The following is a 20,007-nucleotide window of genomic DNA, read 5'->3' on the forward strand; positions in this document are numbered from 1 at the left end:
TTGAAATCCCACTGAATGATTGTTGGAATGTTAATGTGAGAACTGCAGCGTTTTGACTTTTATCGCTGATGGTAGGCAGCATGAAATAACTTTGGATTAGATTTTAAGAAACTCCAGAGTGCCCAGTGAAGTAACATTTTAAAGTTAGGATTATTGTTGTAACTACAGTGATGGGAAAGAATAGGTGCAGCTGGGGGCAGCAAGGTGGATTTTCCATAAGCTATTTGAAAGATCTGTTGTAAAGACTGCTGGTAGCGCTATTCTCGTCTACCACATCAAACGCTTTTGCTTGGGGGGAAAGCACTTGAAATATGGCTGCAGACAGGGAACAAAAACAAAGCACGGTCCACTGTATTTTTTTTTTTTTTGGCAACAGTTCTGTAAACGATTGTCTCGGTGTAGTGTAAATGGAACCTTTAGTGAGCAGAGAGGGGGGGAGACCTGCCGATGGCACTGACTGGCGGCGGGAGATCTTTCCGTGGAAGCCGCGCACCCTGCAAACCCCCTGGGGCTGAGTGCTGATGTGGCGCAGCTGTTGCAGGCAGTGCTACTTCACATCTCAGAGGTCATAGGGAAGCATAATACAACAAGCTTTATTCCCCTTGAAAAGCAGGTGTTGTTTTTTCATCCTTTGGTCTTATTGAGTAAACGTCATCGCAGACGGAAAAAGGTCCTTCCTTCCCTTTCGCGGCATCGATCTCTGCCTGCAGGCGGCCCCACGCCGAGCGGCTGCCAGCGCGAGCTCTGTCACCTCACGCAGCTGCTCGTGGCGTCGGTTCCCAACAGCCACGTTCTGGGCGCGCGCAGCTCGAGGCGCCCGGCGTCGCCTCCGTCCCCGGCCCGCGCCCGGGGCGCGCGCTCGCGGAGCCGCCTGTCCCTTCGCGCGACCCGTCGCGAGCTGCCGGCGGCTCCGCCCCTCGCTGCCGCTACATAAGGAGGTGCGCCGAGCTGCTTCCTGACTGCGCGCAGCCGCCGCCGCCGGAAGGAGTGAGATGGCGTCCACCAGCCGGTAAGGGAGGCCCGGCGCTCCGCGGGGGCTCGCGCGGAGGAGTTCACCCCCAGGAGCGGGCGGCGCGGCTTCCGCCATCTCTCCCCGTCCGCGGCCCAGCAGAGAAAATGGCCGCGTCGGCCTCCGCTGTCGCCCGGGGAGGAACCGGCGGCCATCGCCGCTCCTACCCGGCCCCGGCTCGGCGCCGCCCCCTGCCTCGGCTCGCCGTTCCTCCCCGGCTTCTCGGGACCGTAAGCCGTCCCGCGGCAGGGGCCTCCCGGGCTTCTCCGTGTGGGCCGCGGCGGCTGGCTGCTGTGGGTTGGAGCCCCGAGCTCGGTGCCGCTCCTCGAGCGGGGCCGGGCGTCTGTCTGCATCGCTTAATTAAATCCTGGGTAGAAAAAATGGTTGTCGTGTGGTCATTTGTGAAAGAAAGGTCTGCAGCAACGCGCTACGAGTGTTTTCTTTGGAGCTTCTCGTTTGATTTTTATTTTTTTTCCTCCCTCCTTTCGCTCCGCATGTCGCTGGCGTTTTGCGTAACGCCGAATGTCAGCTGGGCGCCCTGCTTGCTTTGTCAACACTTGTGTCTGCCACGTGAAGCCGCTGGGCGAGGGAGGAAGGGCCGGGAGGGAGCGCGTGTGTCTGATATCCAAGGTGGTTTGCATCCGAAGGTCGTGCGTGAGCGTGTTCTACACGGGGGTTGTGGAGGTTAACGCTGCCGGTGAAACGTAATCTGCGTTCTGAATCGTAGAGGTTCTTCTGAACAGCCATCGGTTTAGAATGTTACGTTTATTTTCCTTTGACGCATCAGGTGTATCCAAAACATGAAGATTGAGCTGGGGCTGTATAGATTAAGCTGCAGTGACAGGCTGGTGAGAAAGGAGGAAACTCGGATGAATTCAACTCCTATAAAGGCTCGCTTCCTGTTTGAAGGACTAGCAGGTGTTTTTGGTGCCGTCGCATTTAGCCTGAGAAGTGCTTGCAGCGTTTTATTTTACTGTGATCAGCTGCCATACCCGCTGCTTTTTTAGCTCGATTAAATGGCTCTGTTGAATATAAAACTTTGAATAGTAAGCGGAAACAACTCTAGCCTTGAAACAAAGTTGTTTTAATGGGGTTACTGGACATTCACTGTTAGTTTGAATGAGGTATTTACTGTTACAATGTTTGGTTAGAAGCAATTGGTTGTTGCTGTGCTTTGGTGCTGTTGTATATGTGCACATGTTAAACAACAATGAGGCTTTATTGGAAGCTTTTTGTAGCTGCTGAAGATATATGGTGTACAAGAGATGGTTTCCGGTCCTCAGAAGCAGTTGTTGCCCGATCCCTCTCATGAGCTGGTAGTTTCTCCATTACAATCTCACAACTAATGAATTGCTTAATTTAATGCTCTACTTTTAACCTAACTTAAGGATGGCATTTTTTTTCTAACCCTTGAAAAAAAGGACAGAATTATATGTTCTCAAATAAATGTGTGCCCACTGCTTCCTGAATTGAGGACCTAATAAGTTATATTGGTTTGATAAGAATGAGTGGAAATGCCCATTAGCATGAAGTAATCACCTCTCTGTTCTTCAGGAACTTCAGTTAGTGGTAGACTGCAAGGTGGACTACGCTTAATCCTGGCTGCATTTAAGTTTTGGATGCTCTCGTTGGAAGCTTTCTATGTTTCTGTGATGAGATAAATTGCAAAAGTGTTGCAATTTAAGATATTCAGGTGTTTTAGGTTAATAATAAGTCCTTCAGATCACCATAAATCATTCTTCTCAGCAGTGAACTCATGCTTTGGGCTGCACCCTCCTTGACTGGGATAATAACAATTTAATTCTTTTTTCTTTCTTTGTAGTTTGGATGCTCTTCCGAGGGTGACATGCCCAAACCATCCAGATTCCATTTTAGTGGAGGATTACAGAGCTGGTGATATGATTTGTTCAGAGTGTGGGCTAGTAGTAGGTAAGTGGATTTCATATCACTGTGAATTACTATGTAACCTTCATTATGCATATAGATCTGTATGGGTTTTTTTTTCTTTTTTTTTTTTTTTCTTTTTTTTCTCCACAACATGGGAATGTAATTTGAGCCTTTAGTTTTTTGTCTTGATACCTAAATGTTTTGTTACAAGACAATCTCTTTGCTAAACACTATTTTTAATAGCCTTTCTTCTGGAAACTTCTTGTGGAAAGTTGGAAAAAACAAACAAACATGTTTTGAAGATTGAAATCTTGAAATATTTTGTTATATTGAATTAGAATATTATGTCACCTAGTCCAGTATTCTGTCTTTAACTATGACTGTTATTTTCTTATTTCAGTTAGTAAAATAAAAAAAAAAATAAATTCTGCCCTATAAACAAAGCCAGAGCAACTCTTGTTTCCCACTGGTTGGTGGTTATTTTCTGTCCTGAAGGATGATTCTCTGTATTCTTGCCAATACTTGCTTTTGTTAATTACTTCTCCTAAGTCTTTTAATACCACACAAAATTAATACCAGTTTTCTCCTGAACTTTTGCTGATCTCTTCTCCACTGTATGCATGGCAGCAACTTACAGAGGCTAAACTGTATTGATAATTATAATAGAGTATTTAAAATGGGGGGGAAAAAAAAGTTGAGAAAAAAATTCTTAGAATATTAATGCAGATTTTCATCAAGTTACGTTTTCAAAATGTGTTTAAATTGAACTTAGTCTTCCTTAGAGCCAACATTACTGCTGGGGCAAAATGTTTTTTTTTTCTTTAAGCATGGTGTATTTTTTTAAGCAGGTTGTTGCATGGATTTATCACTAAAATATTCTAACATTTACTGTTGTGCCGATTGTTCTCATTTTGTTCTGCCACCCTTCAGTAATTGAGTTGTCCTGCATATGTTCCATTCATTAGCTTGAGTATCCAACAGCTAATTTGAAAAACAAGTAGATAAATAATTGAAGAGTGCATGACCAAACAACAGTGTGAATATTTAATAGTCCTTCTTTTGTTAGGAAATCGAGAGAAGGAGAAAATCAGATCCTACTCTCTATGTCTCTTCTTCTAGAGATGCGAGGAGAAAGGGATGTATAATGGGTAGACAGCATTTTGTTTCTGAATGGTCAAAGTTGTATGTATTTGTTGCAAGTTGCATGATATGTTCCCATTAACAGAGTAGTGCTTTCACTTCTTTCTACACAGTGAAGTCAGTCACAGATTTGCATTCTGATTTCCCTAAGTTTACACAGGTGTAGCTGGTACCTACAAGTGTTACTCACCATGGGTTTAGGGTTGGGTTGAAATTTGATGAGTTTTTTACTACTAGAGGGGACCCATTAGAACAGTGGAAGAAACTGCAAGACTGTAGCCAAATTACTGTCACAGTTCCATTTAAAAATACTGTGGTTCTGATGTCTGCAGAACTGCTTGTGTCCTGGAGTGGCAGAATGGTGTATGCTGAGCATGGGTGTGTTCCACTGCTACAAAGTCTGTAGTGGCATGACTTGGCTACTGTTTTTGTTTTAGATGGCTGAAATGAGATACAAGAGTTTTTGACAAAGCTTAATGTATTTCCACATGATATTTTTCCTGCTTGCTGTGGCAGAGCACTAGAACATCACATATTTTGAGGAAAAGTTTATTTTTCTTCTTTTTTTTTTTTTTTTTTTTTTTTTTTTTTCCTTGTGTATGTTATTGGTTAAAGTAGCTGATACACTGATTCCAAAGTTTGACAATTGTCATTTCTATGGGTGTGTAATGAAATCAGTGTTATTGCTACTATGGCTGACGTTGCATTTAGAGGTTATGTAGCTGAAAAGGAAGAGAAAGGCAACAGGAAAAGATTGAGACAACAGGAAACTAGGATAAGGTTATGAGCGATATGCAGATGTTTGTTCCATCTCCTGTATACCTGTTCAGAGTTTGTGGGAAAACATTCCATAGTTTGTGGTCAGAGCTTTACAAAGTTCTGTTGCGTTATTTAGTTGGCTAATGTTTCTGAAAAGGTTGAGATGTAAATGTCTAGTCTTAAAGTACAGCCTATATGATATAGGTAAGATTTAATTTTTCTGCATATATTGTTTTCATTATGATACAATAAATGACTAGGAGTGGATTTCCTAATTGTATCTGTTGGTCACTCCATTACTCAGACCATTACAATGTCTGTATTCAGGGACAAGACTGATTGCACCTCTACATACGTGATGCTTTTCTGAAATAAACCAATGATTTCATTTTTTTTTTTTTTCTCTTATTTTTTGGTAGTGTCCTGGAAGTGAAGAAGGTACTTAAGTATTTCTGATCAAGTAGAGGGCTTTTGTGGCTGTTGTAAAATCTTTAAACCTCCAAATGGTGAAAAATGTATCCATTTTTCTGTATCTGTATGTATGTTGATGATTATCTCTTTCTCTAAGTACTGTTAACATTCTACACTTAAGATTTTCGTTGGAGATTTTAGATTTTAATTAAATGGACAAAAAGCTTTAGATATGGATGTATATTAGCACCTTATAGCTAGTTACTGCTTTTATGCTTGGTGCCCAGAGTACTAGAAAGCGTTGGATAAAAGTTTGTGCTTGCATGTAAAATTCTTTGCATCCATGGAAAAGCTGATTACAAGATATGCTTATACTTGCAGAAACTTTGAGTGGCTGAATGTGTGAGTGTTCGTGGGTGCTGAATTTACATAGGCAATTTGTTGTATGAGAAGAGTCATCCATAAGTCTTTTTCAGTCAGCAGTTCAAATAGTGTCTGTCTTAAGTCTGACCCACTTCAGTTCTGTATCTGCTGTAAACAGCATAAGTTTCCACAAATGCCTGTGTTTGTCTTTTGGATGTGGATTGCTGAAGATGCCTGATCCCCAAATCTCATAAGCAGTGGCAAACGTTGTCCATCCACTAGCCTGAGTGGTGGTGTGAGTAGTGAGTCGTGCAGCCATGACACGACTGTCATCATTTAGTCTTCGCTAAGACATGAGGAGCAGAAGCCCTGGCAGTTTTGGCAAAGCTTTGCAGTCACTGTTGTTAGCATGATATTCCTGAAGGATGTGGAAGGTTTTACAGTTTGTAGGTTCTAGGCTGGGAACCAAAGATGGTTCAGAGCCAATATGAAGAATACTTCCATTAGACTAAATATTATGTTTATCTACATTCTGAATCATGGAATATTTGGGGAATGTTGCTGATGATACGGTGTTGATATCTGAAGCTATTCAAAGGATTGTGTGCCTAGTCAAGGCTTCTGTGGGGGCCATGTAGAGGAAGTCGTGACTGTAAAGTTAGGGTTTGGTTTTGTTTATTCACAACAATTATTCTTTGTTAACTTGAATATACTAGATTTATTAAAATGTTGTGTGGCTGAGCTCAAGGAAAGTAATTTTGCTTGCTGAAAACTGAAATGAAGTTGAGTATAACTGTGTTGGCAATACGTAAGTGTCATGGTTTCATGATTTTTGTTATCAGTGTTCCACATCGTAACATCATGTAGTGCACTGGCAGTTAGAGTTAATGCTCCAGGCCAGATTGTTGATATTTCCAGGTACCTGGTGCTCAGAAGAGAACTACATCTCCCAGAAGACTTTCACTGTTCTGTTTCCATTCTCAGTTTAGAGGGAAAGATAAAACTGCTCACAAGTCACGAGACTGTCCCCTTCTTTTACTTCTTGTCTTTGCAGTGTGTGCTCCCAGCCATCTCACCTCAGCATTAGAGTAAGGCCTTCGGTTTTTGGACACTCTCACTTTATTTATCAGCTTCAATTCCAGTTGTATTATATTGTATTGTCTTGATTCCAATATCGTACTTATTAAATCAGTTTTCTCCCTTGGCTCATTGCTGCTGTTTAGTTTTTAGGCCCACCTCTCTACATTTTTCTCTCTTTCCCTTCCCCTTTCCCCAGGCCACGTGCCTGTGAGCCCCTTCACACCGTTGCTCATAGAAGTGGGCCATGTTGGCCCCCAAATTGTTGACAATAAGCAAATAAACAGAATGTGGCAGGGTGTACACGTGTGGAATACCGTGGCCAACTACAGGCTCCTCAGTACAAGAAACGTTCCGGCTTGTTGGAGCAAGTGCAGCAGAAAGTGACAAAAGTGATGTACGGACAGGTGTATTCTCAGTATGAGTGAATGAAGACCGTTCAGTTTTGAAGGAAGAAGGAAGGCTCAACTCAGCCTGGTTCTGTGCAGTTATTCTTCATAATTTTCCTTGGCTTGAATCTTCTACCTGGATTTTTCACTGTAATTTGTCTCAGCACCTCAGTGCTCTCCATGATAAGGAGTTGGCTGAAATTAGAATTCTATGTATGTTTTTAAGCATGTTGTTCTTAAAAGTGTTTCCATGTATGTGCTCACTAGATGGCAGCAGATTCCTTAACTAATGGTCAGAATGAGCCAAACATTGTTAGAAACTGGCTGTTTGGTATTTTAAATTGTGAATAAGCATTATTTTACTGTTTATTTTGAGGTTATAATATTAGTTGTTCATATGCAGAGCTTGACTCAGTGTGCATCTACCATTATAGCTCCTCTACAATGAATTAAGCCATATCATCTTGAAAATGTTTCGGGACTGAATACGGAAGATAACATTATTTGAGGCTCCAGTTCCAATCTTACTGTTTTGATTAAACCTCCTCAGTCTGCAGCTATTTGTGTGTGTGTGTGTATTTAATATAAGAGGTAATAAAAATGCAAACAGAGAATACAGGACTCATGCATCACGGGTATTTCAAGTGGATTGTGCTGCTGAAGGAGCTGGTATTATTTGTCTGGAAACATGTAATTGTTAATGCAGAACTTCTCAAATAAGAGTGGTTGCCTTTGATAAACTGCTTTCTACTTTTGGGGTGAAATAAACATGCAATATTTGTGTTTTATAGTCATTCTAAGGTAATTACTAAAAACTTTTGAAAATTGCATTTTAATTTTTGATGCTGAGTTCTTTCATTTCTGGAGCACTTGCTCATTGTATTTATTAGTTCTGAAGAAAAGTAACTGGTCCGAGGTCTTCTGTTCTGAATAACAGCAGTTGTGCATTTTTAGATGGTATGTAAACTGAGTTGCTGAAGTTTGTTGTATTTGCTCTGCAGTTCTCGTGTCAGTTAGACTGTGTTTTAAAGACTAGTTATATACTGGGAGAAGAGTTTTTGAATTAAATAATGCAGTGAAGAAAACCTTTGTGTTCATGAAGATGCTTCATGCTGGAGATGGGTGTCTGTGTAGTTTTGGTCCTTGAAGCGTGTTTTGCTTCTACTTCAGAGCAGAAAGGGATGAACTCACGTTTGATTTTAATTAAAGATATGTTTAATGTGTCCATGTCTTGTGAAGTTTGTTTCTGTTCAAAAAGATGGCATCATAAGGAAGTAGTGGATGTGCAACCACTCCCAAGCCTATCACAGCTGGATACAGTTGACAAACCTATGTAGTAACAACGGGAGAAAGCGGGGATTTTAGATGGTGTTTTTTGGGAGCTTTTGCTTGCTCTACTGTTTGCCACCCAGGTGCATTTTCCAGGTGATTTAGGAGAGCACATCAGTAGGCTACGAGCCAGGAAATGCCGTGCAGAGCTTGAAATGATAACTTAGCAACCAGTGTTCAAAGCTGATCTCCAAGTGCTGCGATATCGCACTGCTTTCTGTAAAACTGACTTTGGGATTTAAGGTTTTGTTTCTGTCGCTTACAGGTGGGGCTTTATTGCATACATACCAAGGCAACAATTCTAAAGTGATTTTTCTGTTTTGAAAGGTTAAGAGAATACTTAGTGCTACACTTTCTTTTGTGTGCGGGATAGGATAATTAGCTGCTTGCAGTTGAATATTTTCCATCTGTGGAAACATTTGGCCTATTTGTTCCAGTTTTGTTGTTATTTCTAGCTTGTGTCAGGCTTCTATGCAAGGCTTTTGAAAGGTGGAATGTGATTTCTTGGACCTTTGTAAGTAAAGATTATCCAGGAGAACTGTTTTCTTGCAATAGCAGATTTCTTGGCAACATGAAGGTATTTACACACTGGATCTTAATTCCACAAATGCTTTATATTCAGGGATTTGTTCTACTTAATCTTTTCTCACTTTGAAATAGTAGTCTCAATTCTCTGTTTGTAGTATGTTTGCCAAAGCAGGCAGTGATACAACACTTTTTTGTTAGAGCAGGAATGGTTCATAACTCACAAGAGGCAGATCCTTGAGTGAGTCATTGAGGTCATTTCTACTTGTGGAAAAAAATATTACATCATTGCCCTGTGCTCAGTGTTCTATTTATACCATGCCAGAATTTTAAGTACATTTTGCTTTTTTTAGATGCTGTAAACAGTATTGGGGGGTTGTCTTAAAGTCACTGCTAGACCATAGAAGGTGCATTACTGAATCAAATATTTACAAAGAGTCCAAGAGCCAGAGGAGCATGCTGTCTGCTAATGAAAGCTTGCAAGATACTGGCCTCTAGTAGGAAGAATGCATCTGTGCTGTCTCTTACTTTGTGGTGTTCTTAATCTTCTGACTTCTGTTACTTCCACCTCCACTCCCTCAGCCTTCTTTAGAGTTTGAGATAAACGTGGAGCATAGCCGTGAGCAAGTCGGATGAATACTAGTGAGAGTACTGCTGTCTTAAATCTGTTCCTTTCAAGTTGGCCTGACTTAGATTCATTTACACCTTTCAGTTTCAGGCACATTCCTTGCATCATCATGTGTTAAGAGGGAAGTTCCTCCACTCTGTGCATTGCTCCTGTACTTTTTTATTTCCAGCTTCATATTGTATGTTATCATTGTTTGGTAGGGAGTGCTTTTGTCTGTCTGCTTACGTTTTTACTAGATTAAAGCAACCTCTGTTGTTTCATACTTGGACTTCTATGCCAGAAATTTTTTCTTGCTGTCAGTGCCATTTATTTTTGTGAATTCACAACACTTAAACGTTGATGAAGACAATGAATTTTCCCTCAGGTTTAGCAAAGCAGAGGTGACAGTTATACTGACTTCTGATAGTCTGCACAGAACTGTAATGCTTTTTTTCTTAATGCTTTTCTCTACCCATGTTCCTAAAAATTCTGTGTAGTGCTGTAGTACAGCTCTGGAGTCAATGCCTTGGAGGTGCTGGTTTTACCAGACCTGTGAGTGGAACGAACTGCACTACAAACAGAACTTTTTTGTTAATTGTTATTTGTATATTGTGATTAGTGCAGACTTTTTGCCTGTATTAATGCTGGATAGAGATATTTCTCAATCTGAATAGATGCTGCTGGAAACATTTAGGTGAATTTGAGAGGACTCCCAAGGAAAGTCCTTTTCATTAAGGGTCAGGCATCCCTTAAGGAAGAAAACAGCTGCAGAAGGTTGTTATGATGGTTCAGAAGGTGGCATATTCATTTTTGAGTACCAAGGGTCTGGAGCTCATTCAGAAAAGCGATGTGCTACTGCTTGATGAGATTGTGCTTGATAGCTAATTCAGGAGTACTTTTATCAAGTGTCAAAGGTAAGATAACTTACTCATTTGTCTGTCACTGGGAATGCTTATGGACAGCTGTGAGCTCCTTCTTTGTGTATTGAATAACCTATGATAGTCTTTAAGGATGGCTGCAACTGTTCTCTGGATTCATTTATCTAGTTATTTCAACCTTCTCTGCAGCTCCTGCTATTGCTTTCTACTTAAAATTGAAAAACCTAAAAATTTTGGTGTGTTTGGTGTGACCTGCAGCTACATCCTGTTTGCGCTTGGTAACAGCCTGCATTTTATAACTGGGAGCTCAGCTGTGTAACTCAATGTTTCAGAAGCTTTTCACAATATTATGTTGATACAAACAATTGTTTTCTGTAACCACAGGTGATCGTGTCATAGATGTAGGGTCGGAGTGGAGAACTTTCAGCAATGATAAAGCAACAAAAGACCCATCTCGAGTTGGGGATACCCAGAATCCTTTGTTGAGCGACGGTGACCTGAGTACAATGATTGGAAAGGTAAAATGTAAAATGTTAAATGCTACTAAGCTTGATCATTTTTGTGTCTACTACCTATTTGTGTGTCCAGAGGGAAGCTATTCAGAGAATGCATTTACAAAGAGATTTAGTTGAAACTGAACTCTCGCTTTTCAGTAATCTCTAAAATGCGTCTGTTTTTGGCTGACAGCAAGAAAGAATTTTTTGACAAGACAGAAGTTTGCAGTGCAGTAGGATTAGTTGCCACTCTTTGATTTGCAACATGAGCTAGCTTTTTTTGTAATAATGTCTGAATCAGATTAGTATTGGAGACATGGAGAGCAACATGCATGTTGTGCCTGCTCTCTCAGTGAATGTTACGTGAAAACACTAAATGCAGAATTCTTCTATGGTGTAAGTATTGCAGAAGAAAGTATTGAGTGTATGTTTGGCTTGAAGTTTTGTGATACAACCATGTCAGACGTTCATGAGAGAGGGAAAGCAAGATTAATAACACAAACGCCCTTCCTTTAATGAAATAGTGACCCAGATAAGCTTTCATTGTGCTTTGTTATATTTTCTAATGCAGTATTCAGATTCATATTTGTGGATTTCCTGAATGTTTCATGCTGTCTGATTTTGACAGTTGTCATCTGATATCTTTCACAATAACTTAATGAAATCAGTAGCCTGTTTTCAGTGCAGCATTTCCACTTCATTTTTAAGAAAGTGTCTGTTCCATTTTTGTGTTAAGCAGGGAGCTGGTGTGCAGCCCTTAAAATTGGAAATGCGTAATATTTAATCATAACCAAAGAAATACAGTTTATTTTTGAAAACAGTTTGAAGTTTGGGTTATCTTTCACTAACTTAGTGAATTTCCTAAATTCCTAGAAAAAAAAATCTGCAGTCAACTCACAGCAATCAGGTGGATACTTAGAGAGCTGTTAGTGGTTTTGATGAATTATTCTATCCCTCTTTTCCATGAATCCTAACAGAAAGCAGTCGTCCATGAAAAATGAAGAAATAGGCATATCTAAACATATGTGGGTATACATAGGAGAATGTGCCACCATACTTCTCAGCTAGGAATTCTTCAAAGAGAGGTTGACCGTTAGTGAACTCTTAATTGTCCATCTGGATGTTTGTGTTTTGGACTTTATTTGAGCACTGTTGCTTTCCAACCAGATTTTGGGATGCATTATACTGGGCCTCCCTTCAAACAAATTTCTGCACTTCTTCATTAAACAAATGGGCGTTGCTAAGTAGCTCTGTGAAGCAGTGCTTTAGGAGTTGTTGGACTTCTCGTGATACCATAATAGGTCCAGGAGGATTGTAATTCTCAGGACTTGGATTTCTGTTACATATTTGGTAAGCTACAATTAAGATTAGAAATGCACCTTTATAAATGGAGAAATGGACAGCTTATTCCAAATTCGTGCTGTATCATTTTGGAACTGTGCAAATACAGGGTTTGTTTCTGGGAACTGTTTGATTCTGAAGTAGGATGACATTTTCAACTCTTCTAGAACCTGCATGTTGGAAAAGAAAAAAGGTATTTCAGCAGAAGATACAGTTCAGCTGGATACAAATTCTAACATGACCTGTTAACCCTCTTCCTGTTTGAAGTTCAGTGCCTTATTTAGGATAAGAGGGTTAGTAGTCCCAGGGAGGGAATTAAAGACCTAAAGAAACATCTATGAAAAACTTACGCTTTCAGGGATAAGGATTCATTGAATGCAGTAGCTTTGCTGTTAACCAGAATATCCTTGAGTAGACAGGACTAAAGTAGCTGTAGCAGGTCATATTCTCTGAATAGCAAGCTGCAGGCTTGTCAGTGAGGCACAACGGATGAGAACTGTGAGCAAAAACGTCCAAATCTTAGAACCACCAGGGAGAATTTCAGAGGACAATCTGTCCTGCTGCGGGTATTTCACTTGCAAGGGAACGAACCAAAGAACAGACGTTATTTTCTACAGGAAGTTGTTTGTGACAAACCAGGATGTGTTCTGGACAAGAGTTCCTGTGTTTGTGTTGCCACTGAACAGGGGCTCTGGATGTTGTGAGCACTGGGAGCTGCCTTTTTCCTCAGTTATTTGGAAGAAAGAGAACGGCTTGTCAGAAGGTTCTGAAGAAATTTTCTATCCATGCGCAAAGGATGTGAGTTCTGCAGCAAAAATAACTGAACCAAGAGATCAGCCAGTTTCTTGAGCAGTGTTCTAAAGTCAGTGCCAACAGTAATTGGGCATGAGAATTAACTTTGAAGTAAGAGATGTTTCAATAATGGTGAGATCGGTGTAGGCAGGAGGAAGATAAGTGGCATCTGAAACAATAAAGAACAGCCTTCATGAGTTCCACACAGTGAAGCAGGATGAGATTGTATTTTCTTGGTTAATAACAATTAGAATTGGAATGGCCTGGAGGGGACTCCACATCTATGTGCCTGAGATTCCTTTCCTGTTGGATAGGAAGCTCCTTTCTGCTTGGGGTAGAGCTGCTGTTATTAGGATTGTTTAAACAAATGAGCTAAAATGCCAGCTGGAACAACAGAAGTAAAACTCCTGTTGTGTTAAATCCAAAAGTGAAGGTGAATTATTTTCATGGAATATTATAGAAGGCACCTACATTCATAGAGATGGATGTAAGTGAAGATGGAGTCCAAACCACGTGCCTGTTAGAACGGGACTTAAAATTGTGAAAGAAAAGATCGGGTCAGTTCTGCTTTGCAAAATGGCTTCTCGTAGTTTCCTCTTTGAAACTGAGAGGTGCTGCTCTGGGACTCCTTTCTGCTGCAGAAATACATTCTTTTCCTGCTAATAACCAAAGAGAAGCTCTTTTGCCCATGCAAAAGAGATTAATTCCTAATTGGTTTTAGTACCAATTTAGTACAATTTAGTGCCAGAGACCCATCTGTCTGAGATAGCAAAAAGTTGTGTTGGATGAAAGATTAATTTGTGAAGGGGAAGTTGAGTTAGCTGTGGTGGAAGTGGCTTGCATTCTTCAGGAGGATTTTAAGGGTGTTGACGCAGAACTGTACTTCTCTGCAAGTAGATAGCGTGCTGCAACTCACTTGATGACAGTGCAGATCATTTGGAGACGTGGTGAGGTCTGGCATTAGTTGCGATTCAATTGTCAAACTATCGTGGTAATTTCATGCAAAACTCAAGAGAAAGAGATGAGCCAGTTCCTTATACACCAGTGTATTTTCTTGGAATCTGAAAGAAAACCTGCAGTTCTGCTATAAATCTTGTGGGAAAAGTTGTCTTTTGTTATGCTTCATTGTTAATTTATTCCTTTTTGTAGTGACTGCAACTATGAGAGAATGTAGGTTGGTTGAACAGGAAACTAATGTATACTTTCGGTATCGAATTTCTATGCTTTGATCAGATGGCTCTGAGAGGAAGCTGGGTGTTGTCAGACTGCGTGGCCTGTATCTGAAAGTGCTGTATTGATAAGTAGTGGCGAGATGAATGTAAAAGAAGAAAGGATCCATGGTTACCTGCAGACCACATAAAGAGCGGGTTGTACTGGGCAAGCCTTCTGCATGGTGAGGGTGCATTCCTTGATGCTGTGGATAGCCTCCAGTCAATGGTGGTGGTGATGCTTCTCCCTTCTGCTCTTAAGGGGGAGGATATACCAGTTAAAACTATAGGGCTTCTGTTTTTTTCCATGCAGGAAAAGGTATTTCCTAACATGGTTGTGAAGAACTGAAGCCAACAAAGCATTGTCCCTCAATTGAATGGTCTGGAAAGAAAGTAGATGATGCATTTAAATAGCAAATGCAGGAGAACTGCTGTGGTTTAACTTAAGCAGTTGAAATGGAAGAGTATTTTCCAACCCTTTTATAGTTGTGAGCTGTTGTATATTGGGGTTGCTCTTGGAAGGTGCTGGCAGTGTGAAATCCTCTGACTAACAGTACTTGTGTGTAGCTGTGTTGGTAGTTTGATGTGTGTAAGCAGACATTCAAAGGAAAAAGTAATGGCCAAGAAAGTGAAAAATGAGGAGATGTAGGAGAAAATTAGAAAACAGCGAAATAAATCTTGCAGGTGCTGTGTATAATGGACCAGGGAAAGTAAAATCTGCGTGGTGGAGGGAAGTGCTTGGTGGCCTCAGAACAGAGCAGTGATTTCTGGAAAAGAAGGGACACCTAATGTGAGGTCTGAACACAGGGTCTGGGAACCTGCTGTCAAAAATGATGGGCTTTTGTGGTCATTTCCTTGGCAGCTACAAGATTTTGAGGAAATACAGTTCCTCTAAGTATTTGTGCATAGCGCTGGTGCAGGAAGCTACGATACACATGAGTGCTGTGTGGAGCATTGCAGGCAGCAGGGTGTGAGTGATGACCAGGAAGGAGCCTTTAGACCTGAGACGTGTGTATCTTAGGCAAAGAATGTTGTTTTGGAATAGTTTCTAAAAGGGAAACCTTGCTGAAGGCATGTTTTTAAAGCTCTTTGAGGACTGAAGTCTTCTGTGCTTTCTTGCTCTTTGTTTCCCCTTAAGACTCTCTGGTGACTTTTAGGTAGTTGGACAGATTCATCCAGTCAAATCGCTACGATTGCCTTCAGCACTCTCTCTGCTGCCATGGTTGTTTGTAGCTGGTTCTTTCACTGGTACTCGTGCTGGAAAGAGTATGAAAAAAGCCAAGAACAGTCTTGGGTTCTAGTGTCTGTCATAGGCCTGTTCAAAGAGCCACCCTATAGGGAAACTTGTGAGAGGGGTTTCTCTGCCAGGGTCTTACGTTTTCACAGCAGTACCAAAGTGTGCATGTGCCAGATGTGGGTCTCAACAACAGAGGTAGCCATCAGATTATGAGGTGGATGTGACCTCATCAGGAGGACTTAAGGATTTTCCTTTAAGAGGCTGTTGGATTTATTGTAAAGGCAGAATATATGGGTTTTTACATCTTGCCACAACTAATGCTTACTGCTGCTAGCAGGCAACGCATCACATTAGTTTTGAATTGGTCATTGGTTTGGATATTCTCTTTGTCTATGCTCTTATTTCCATTTTTGAGTTGTTATTGTAACAGCTGGTTTCCAGTTGGTCATAAAATTGTTTTGAATTGGCTATATTTGTTGTGATGCAAAGGTAGCCTAACTGACATACAGAAACAATCTTGGAGCTGAACAGTGGCAGTAGGCATATTGACAGACACACGTTGGCTATGTGCTATTCATGTTTCATTCTCACGTAATCAGTGGTGCTCGGAAGCCAGCTAGTGTTTTAAGACTTGTGCAGAATGTAGAGCATGGTGTCTGGGACAAGGCTCAGTTTGAAGATTTACTTCAGCCGCATGTACTTGCGTGTTCCAATGTGTTGCCTTGAATTAGGATTTATAAAGCTGGTGGATGTTTGTTCTTGAAATGAGGAAGAACTTAACTGTTTTATTGACTATATGTATTTTTTTTCAGGGCACGGGTGCAGCAAGTTTTGATGAATTTGGGAATTCAAAGTACCAAAATCGCAGAACGATGAGTAGCTCTGATCGTGCAATGATGAACGCCTTTAAAGAAATTACAAACATGGCAGACAGAATCAACCTCCCTAGAAATATAGTTGTAAGTTCATGTCTCTGTCTTAAATTGCTCTGGCGTTGACTGAGTTAGCATAATATAATGGGCACATGAATTTTTGATATTGCTGCTAATTAAATGGCCTAGAGTTAATTAAATTTAATCGTCTTGCTTTGAAGGATCGAACAAATAATTTATTCAAGCAAGTGTACGAGCAGAAGAGCCTGAAGGGAAGGAGTAATGATGCTATAGCTTCTGCTTGTCTCTACATAGCTTGTAGGCAAGAAGGTGTTCCAAGAACATTTAAAGGTAAGTTTTCACTGGTACAGATTCAATATTGCCTTCAAGTGTCTAGTTATTGTTATTATAGGATGTTAGTTTTCAGATGTCTGGACTTTGCCAAATTGGTTGTTTGCAGTGAAAGCCCACCTTGCTGGGCCTGGGAGGGGTCTGCAAAAAGTTTGCTACATTCATAATGCGAGTAGGCTTTCAGGCGTGGGATTCTTGGTGATAATATATTTTAAAATTGGCATTTGAGATTCATTCTGAGTATTGGTGATATTTAAGATGCTGCTTGATCTGATGAAGATGGGGACTCTTGCAACTGCATTTTTGCCAAAAGCTCTGCAGTAAATATATGCGGCTTTTCCCTGATCCTGAGGGGACAACTTTGACTGAGAGTATCAGATCTCCCTTATTAAGTAATCTGTATTCTTTAGCTTCTCATGAAAAGTTTGAACTGACTTAAATGATTTAGAAGTTTCATTAATGTGCAAAGCTTGTGGTGTAGTTGCCTGCATCACATTGGCCTGCTTTGTGGTGTTAATGTACATATAGTCAAATTCAGGTATTTTCGGGCAGAAAATGCTGTCAAATGTGAAGTTTATTTTTTCCTCTTTGTTTAGAAATATGTGCAGTGTCCAGGATTTCAAAGAAGGAAATAGGTCGGTGTTTTAAACTTATTCTGAAAGCTCTTGAAACCAGTGTTGATCTGATTACAACTGGAGACTTCATGTCAAGATTCTGTTCAAATCTGGGTCTTCCCAAACAAGTACAAATGGCAGCAACACACATTGCCCGTAAGGCTGTGGAATTAGATTTGGTTCCTGGGAGAAGCCCTATTTCTGTAGCAGCTGCAGCTATTTATATGGCATCACAAGCTTCTGCAGAGAAAAGGACGCAAAAAGGTAAAACTTTCTTTAACATCTTACTGCTTAAAAGACAACTCATGTTTTTTGTAGACTCGGAAGCTGCTGTTCCAATGGCACGCAGTGGAGACCAAACATATGCTGTTTTATTCAGTAAAAATGGCAAAAATTTAAAAAGCATTATTTGTTTGTCTGCTTTTTGTCTTAGAAATTGGTGACATTGCTGGTGTGGCTGATGTTACGATCAGGCAATCATACAGGCTCATCTATCCTCGAGCTCCTGATCTCTTCCCAGCAGATTTCAAGTTCGATACTCCAGTAGACAAGCTACCGCAGCTGTGAAGTTGCTGAAGGTTACTTTAATTTCTAATAACAACAACAAAAAAAAAAGATTCTTGCCTATAATAAAGGATGTACAAAGTGTTAATATTGAGTCTTCATGTTGTGGAACTGGAGGATATGGATATTTGAGCATAACTGCTGGAATGCAGCACACATTCCAAGGTAAACAAGCTAATTGTGTGGCATTTTGTATGTATATATTAGTGGAAGTAAATATTTAATGACTGTTGCAACAAACTTAATTTCATATTATTGTACTTATTCAGATTTCTTTTGTAGGGATCTAGTAAAATGTATTTTGGAAAATTGAAAATACTATGTAATTCCCAAATAAACTTTTCCAAAAACACTTACGATCTTGTGGATGTCACTACAATTTGACACACACATACTTTTCCACAAATGGAGAACTGGAATGCAAACCATGGAATGGTAGAGTTAGCTTCATGCTTAGATTTTGTCACAAGACTCCCCTTTGTGACAGTATTTAATCTTAAAAAGTAATCTTTAGCGTGGCTTTAATTTATGCAGTTAGCTGCAATTTGCAACGGGGAAGACTTGAGCAAAAGCTTGAGAATGCAAACTTCTGGTGAAAAGCAGTTTGAATATTTGTGTAGCTGTTGCTAAAGATCTCCAGACTTGAGAAAATCAGCCCTGCCCTTGGCCTCTCCTTGATTTTTGTTGATGTCTCTGCTTTGCTTCTCCACCAAGTGCTAAGAAGTGAAGGGCAGAAGTTGTTCAGCCCTTCTCAAACTGTAATAGCTTTGAAAAGTAGCTGTGTTTCGACAGTGTTTCTTTGTGTGTAAAGCAACAAATGTGCTTAACTGGAAGTCATCTGGTTCCCAAGTTAATTTTGCATCACAGGTGCAAATTCATTTTAATTACTAAAATGAACAGCTGTAGAGGTCAGCTTGCTATGCATCTGGTCCCAAGCCATCCAGAAGGAGGGCTTTGTCTCTGGTGCGAGCAGCACTGATTTTTAACAGCCCTCACTGTTTTCTTGGTGGTTTTGTTTTAATCCTATTCTGCCACTCGAGACTGTTGACATGTGGCAGCTTAAGGTTTTTACTGTGGACAAATAACAAAGGCTATACAGTTCTTTTATACACTGAAGCTGTTGGTTGCAGTCATGAAAAATGATTCTGCTCCAGCTGGGAAAGGTGGTGTTCTTGGTAGTTTGGAGGGGTTGTGTTCTCATGTCACATCTTTCTGTAAACTGCGTTACAACAAATTCTCTTACCTGGGCTTTTCCCATCTTAGTTTGAGCTTCTCAGGCTCCCTCCTTTAGGAGCAGGCATGACGCTTGGAATGGATGGGGTTGTACCTTAGTGTTGTAGTTTGGAAATGCAGAGGTGGAAGTGTACAGCAGGGATATTTTTCAGCACGTGTCAGTGTGTTAAAACTACTACATGCAGTTTAGAAAGGAATGCTCCTATTTTAAATGCTTTCAGGCACTGGGAATAAGCACTTGATATGTGAGCAGTGAGTGTGTGCTGTTCAGATTTTTTAGATGCAGCAAAAGCTGTGTGGGGTGAGATTTAAAAGGAACATTACAAAGCTCTGGAGGGTAGAGAGGCAGAGATATGCTGTCCTGGCTGGACCCTGCCTCTCCCTGCAGTTCTGCAGGTAACTTGTGTATGCCTCTGATGTAGAGATGGTGTCATGGATTGTGTAGGTTGAAGTGGTGCAACGAGGAATATGCTTGAAGGGGTGCTGCATTCTGAAAACTGGTTACTTCTGGTTTAAGTTGACTGGTTTTGTAAAGCATTCCAGGGGAAAAAAAATCATACAGCTTTGAATTCAGTTTTGTGCCGTTACTAATGCTTTAATGTGCTGATTTGTGGAGGACTTTGCTTTTCTCACAGAAGCTTTTCCTTCAGCCGTGAGCTCTGTGTGTTTCTGACTCAAGCCTGTCTCAGCAGTGTGCATGGTGCAACAGCATTTCTAGATGCAGTGAATTCTAGATGCGGTGTGACTTGAAGGAAGCAAGGTTTTTGTCTTGTAAATAAGCTCAGGCCTCTAAGAGCTCTGCTGCACTCTTGTAGCCTTTGTAATTGCTCCTGTCCTCCAGGTAAGTGACACTCTGGCTCCTTGGAAAAGCAGTCTCTAAATGTCTGGTGGCATCCTAAGTCTACTGGGAGCCACAAGAAGAAAAAT

The 20,007-nt window shown here is 40.7% G+C and overlaps 3 protein-coding genes across 3 annotated transcripts in view; 2 read left to right on the forward strand and 1 right to left on the reverse strand.

Annotated features, from left to right (window-relative positions):
- The window catches only part of KYAT3 (kynurenine aminotransferase 3), a 29,712-nt gene extending 21,592 nt beyond the window's left edge, over positions 1 to 8,120 (forward strand). The window contains exons 15-16 of the transcript XR_006179381.1: positions 2,832 to 2,938; positions 6,488 to 8,120. The gene's annotated coding sequence lies outside the window, so the exon portion shown is untranslated. The remainder of the gene's footprint in view (positions 1 to 2,831; positions 2,939 to 6,487) is intronic.
- The window catches only part of LRRC8D (leucine rich repeat containing 8 VRAC subunit D), a 406,725-nt gene that overhangs the window by 151,543 nt on the left and 235,175 nt on the right, over positions 1 to 20,007 (reverse strand). The gene's annotated exons all lie outside the window — the stretch shown is intronic.
- GTF2B (general transcription factor IIB) lies at positions 925 to 18,199 on the forward strand. Its single transcript, XM_042873605.1, has 7 exons — positions 925 to 1,009; positions 2,832 to 2,938; positions 10,759 to 10,892; positions 16,259 to 16,405; positions 16,540 to 16,669; positions 17,266 to 17,547; positions 17,717 to 18,199. Exons 1-7 carry the CDS (start codon positions 993 to 995, stop codon positions 17,848 to 17,850), a joined length of 951 nt encoding a protein of 316 aa, XP_042729539.1. The 5' UTR covers positions 925 to 992; the 3' UTR covers positions 17,851 to 18,199.

Source organism: Lagopus leucura, unplaced genomic scaffold (assembly GCF_019238085.1).
Source record: "Lagopus leucura isolate 7727_CA_CO unplaced genomic scaffold, USGS_WTPT01 Super-Scaffold_100009, whole genome shotgun sequence".
NCBI classification, from domain to species: Eukaryota; Metazoa; Chordata; class Aves; order Galliformes; family Phasianidae; genus Lagopus; species Lagopus leucura.

Bases quoted from the DNA above. Each gene is read 5' to 3' on its own strand.
- GTF2B (XM_042873605.1), top strand. The intron at 10,893-16,258 runs GTAAAATGTAAA...ATTTTTTTTCAG, and splicing joins TGAGTACAATGATTGGAAAG to GGCACGGGTGCAGCAAGTTT. The intron at 16,406-16,539 runs GTAAGTTCATGT...CTTGCTTTGAAG, and splicing joins ACCTCCCTAGAAATATAGTT to GATCGAACAAATAATTTATT.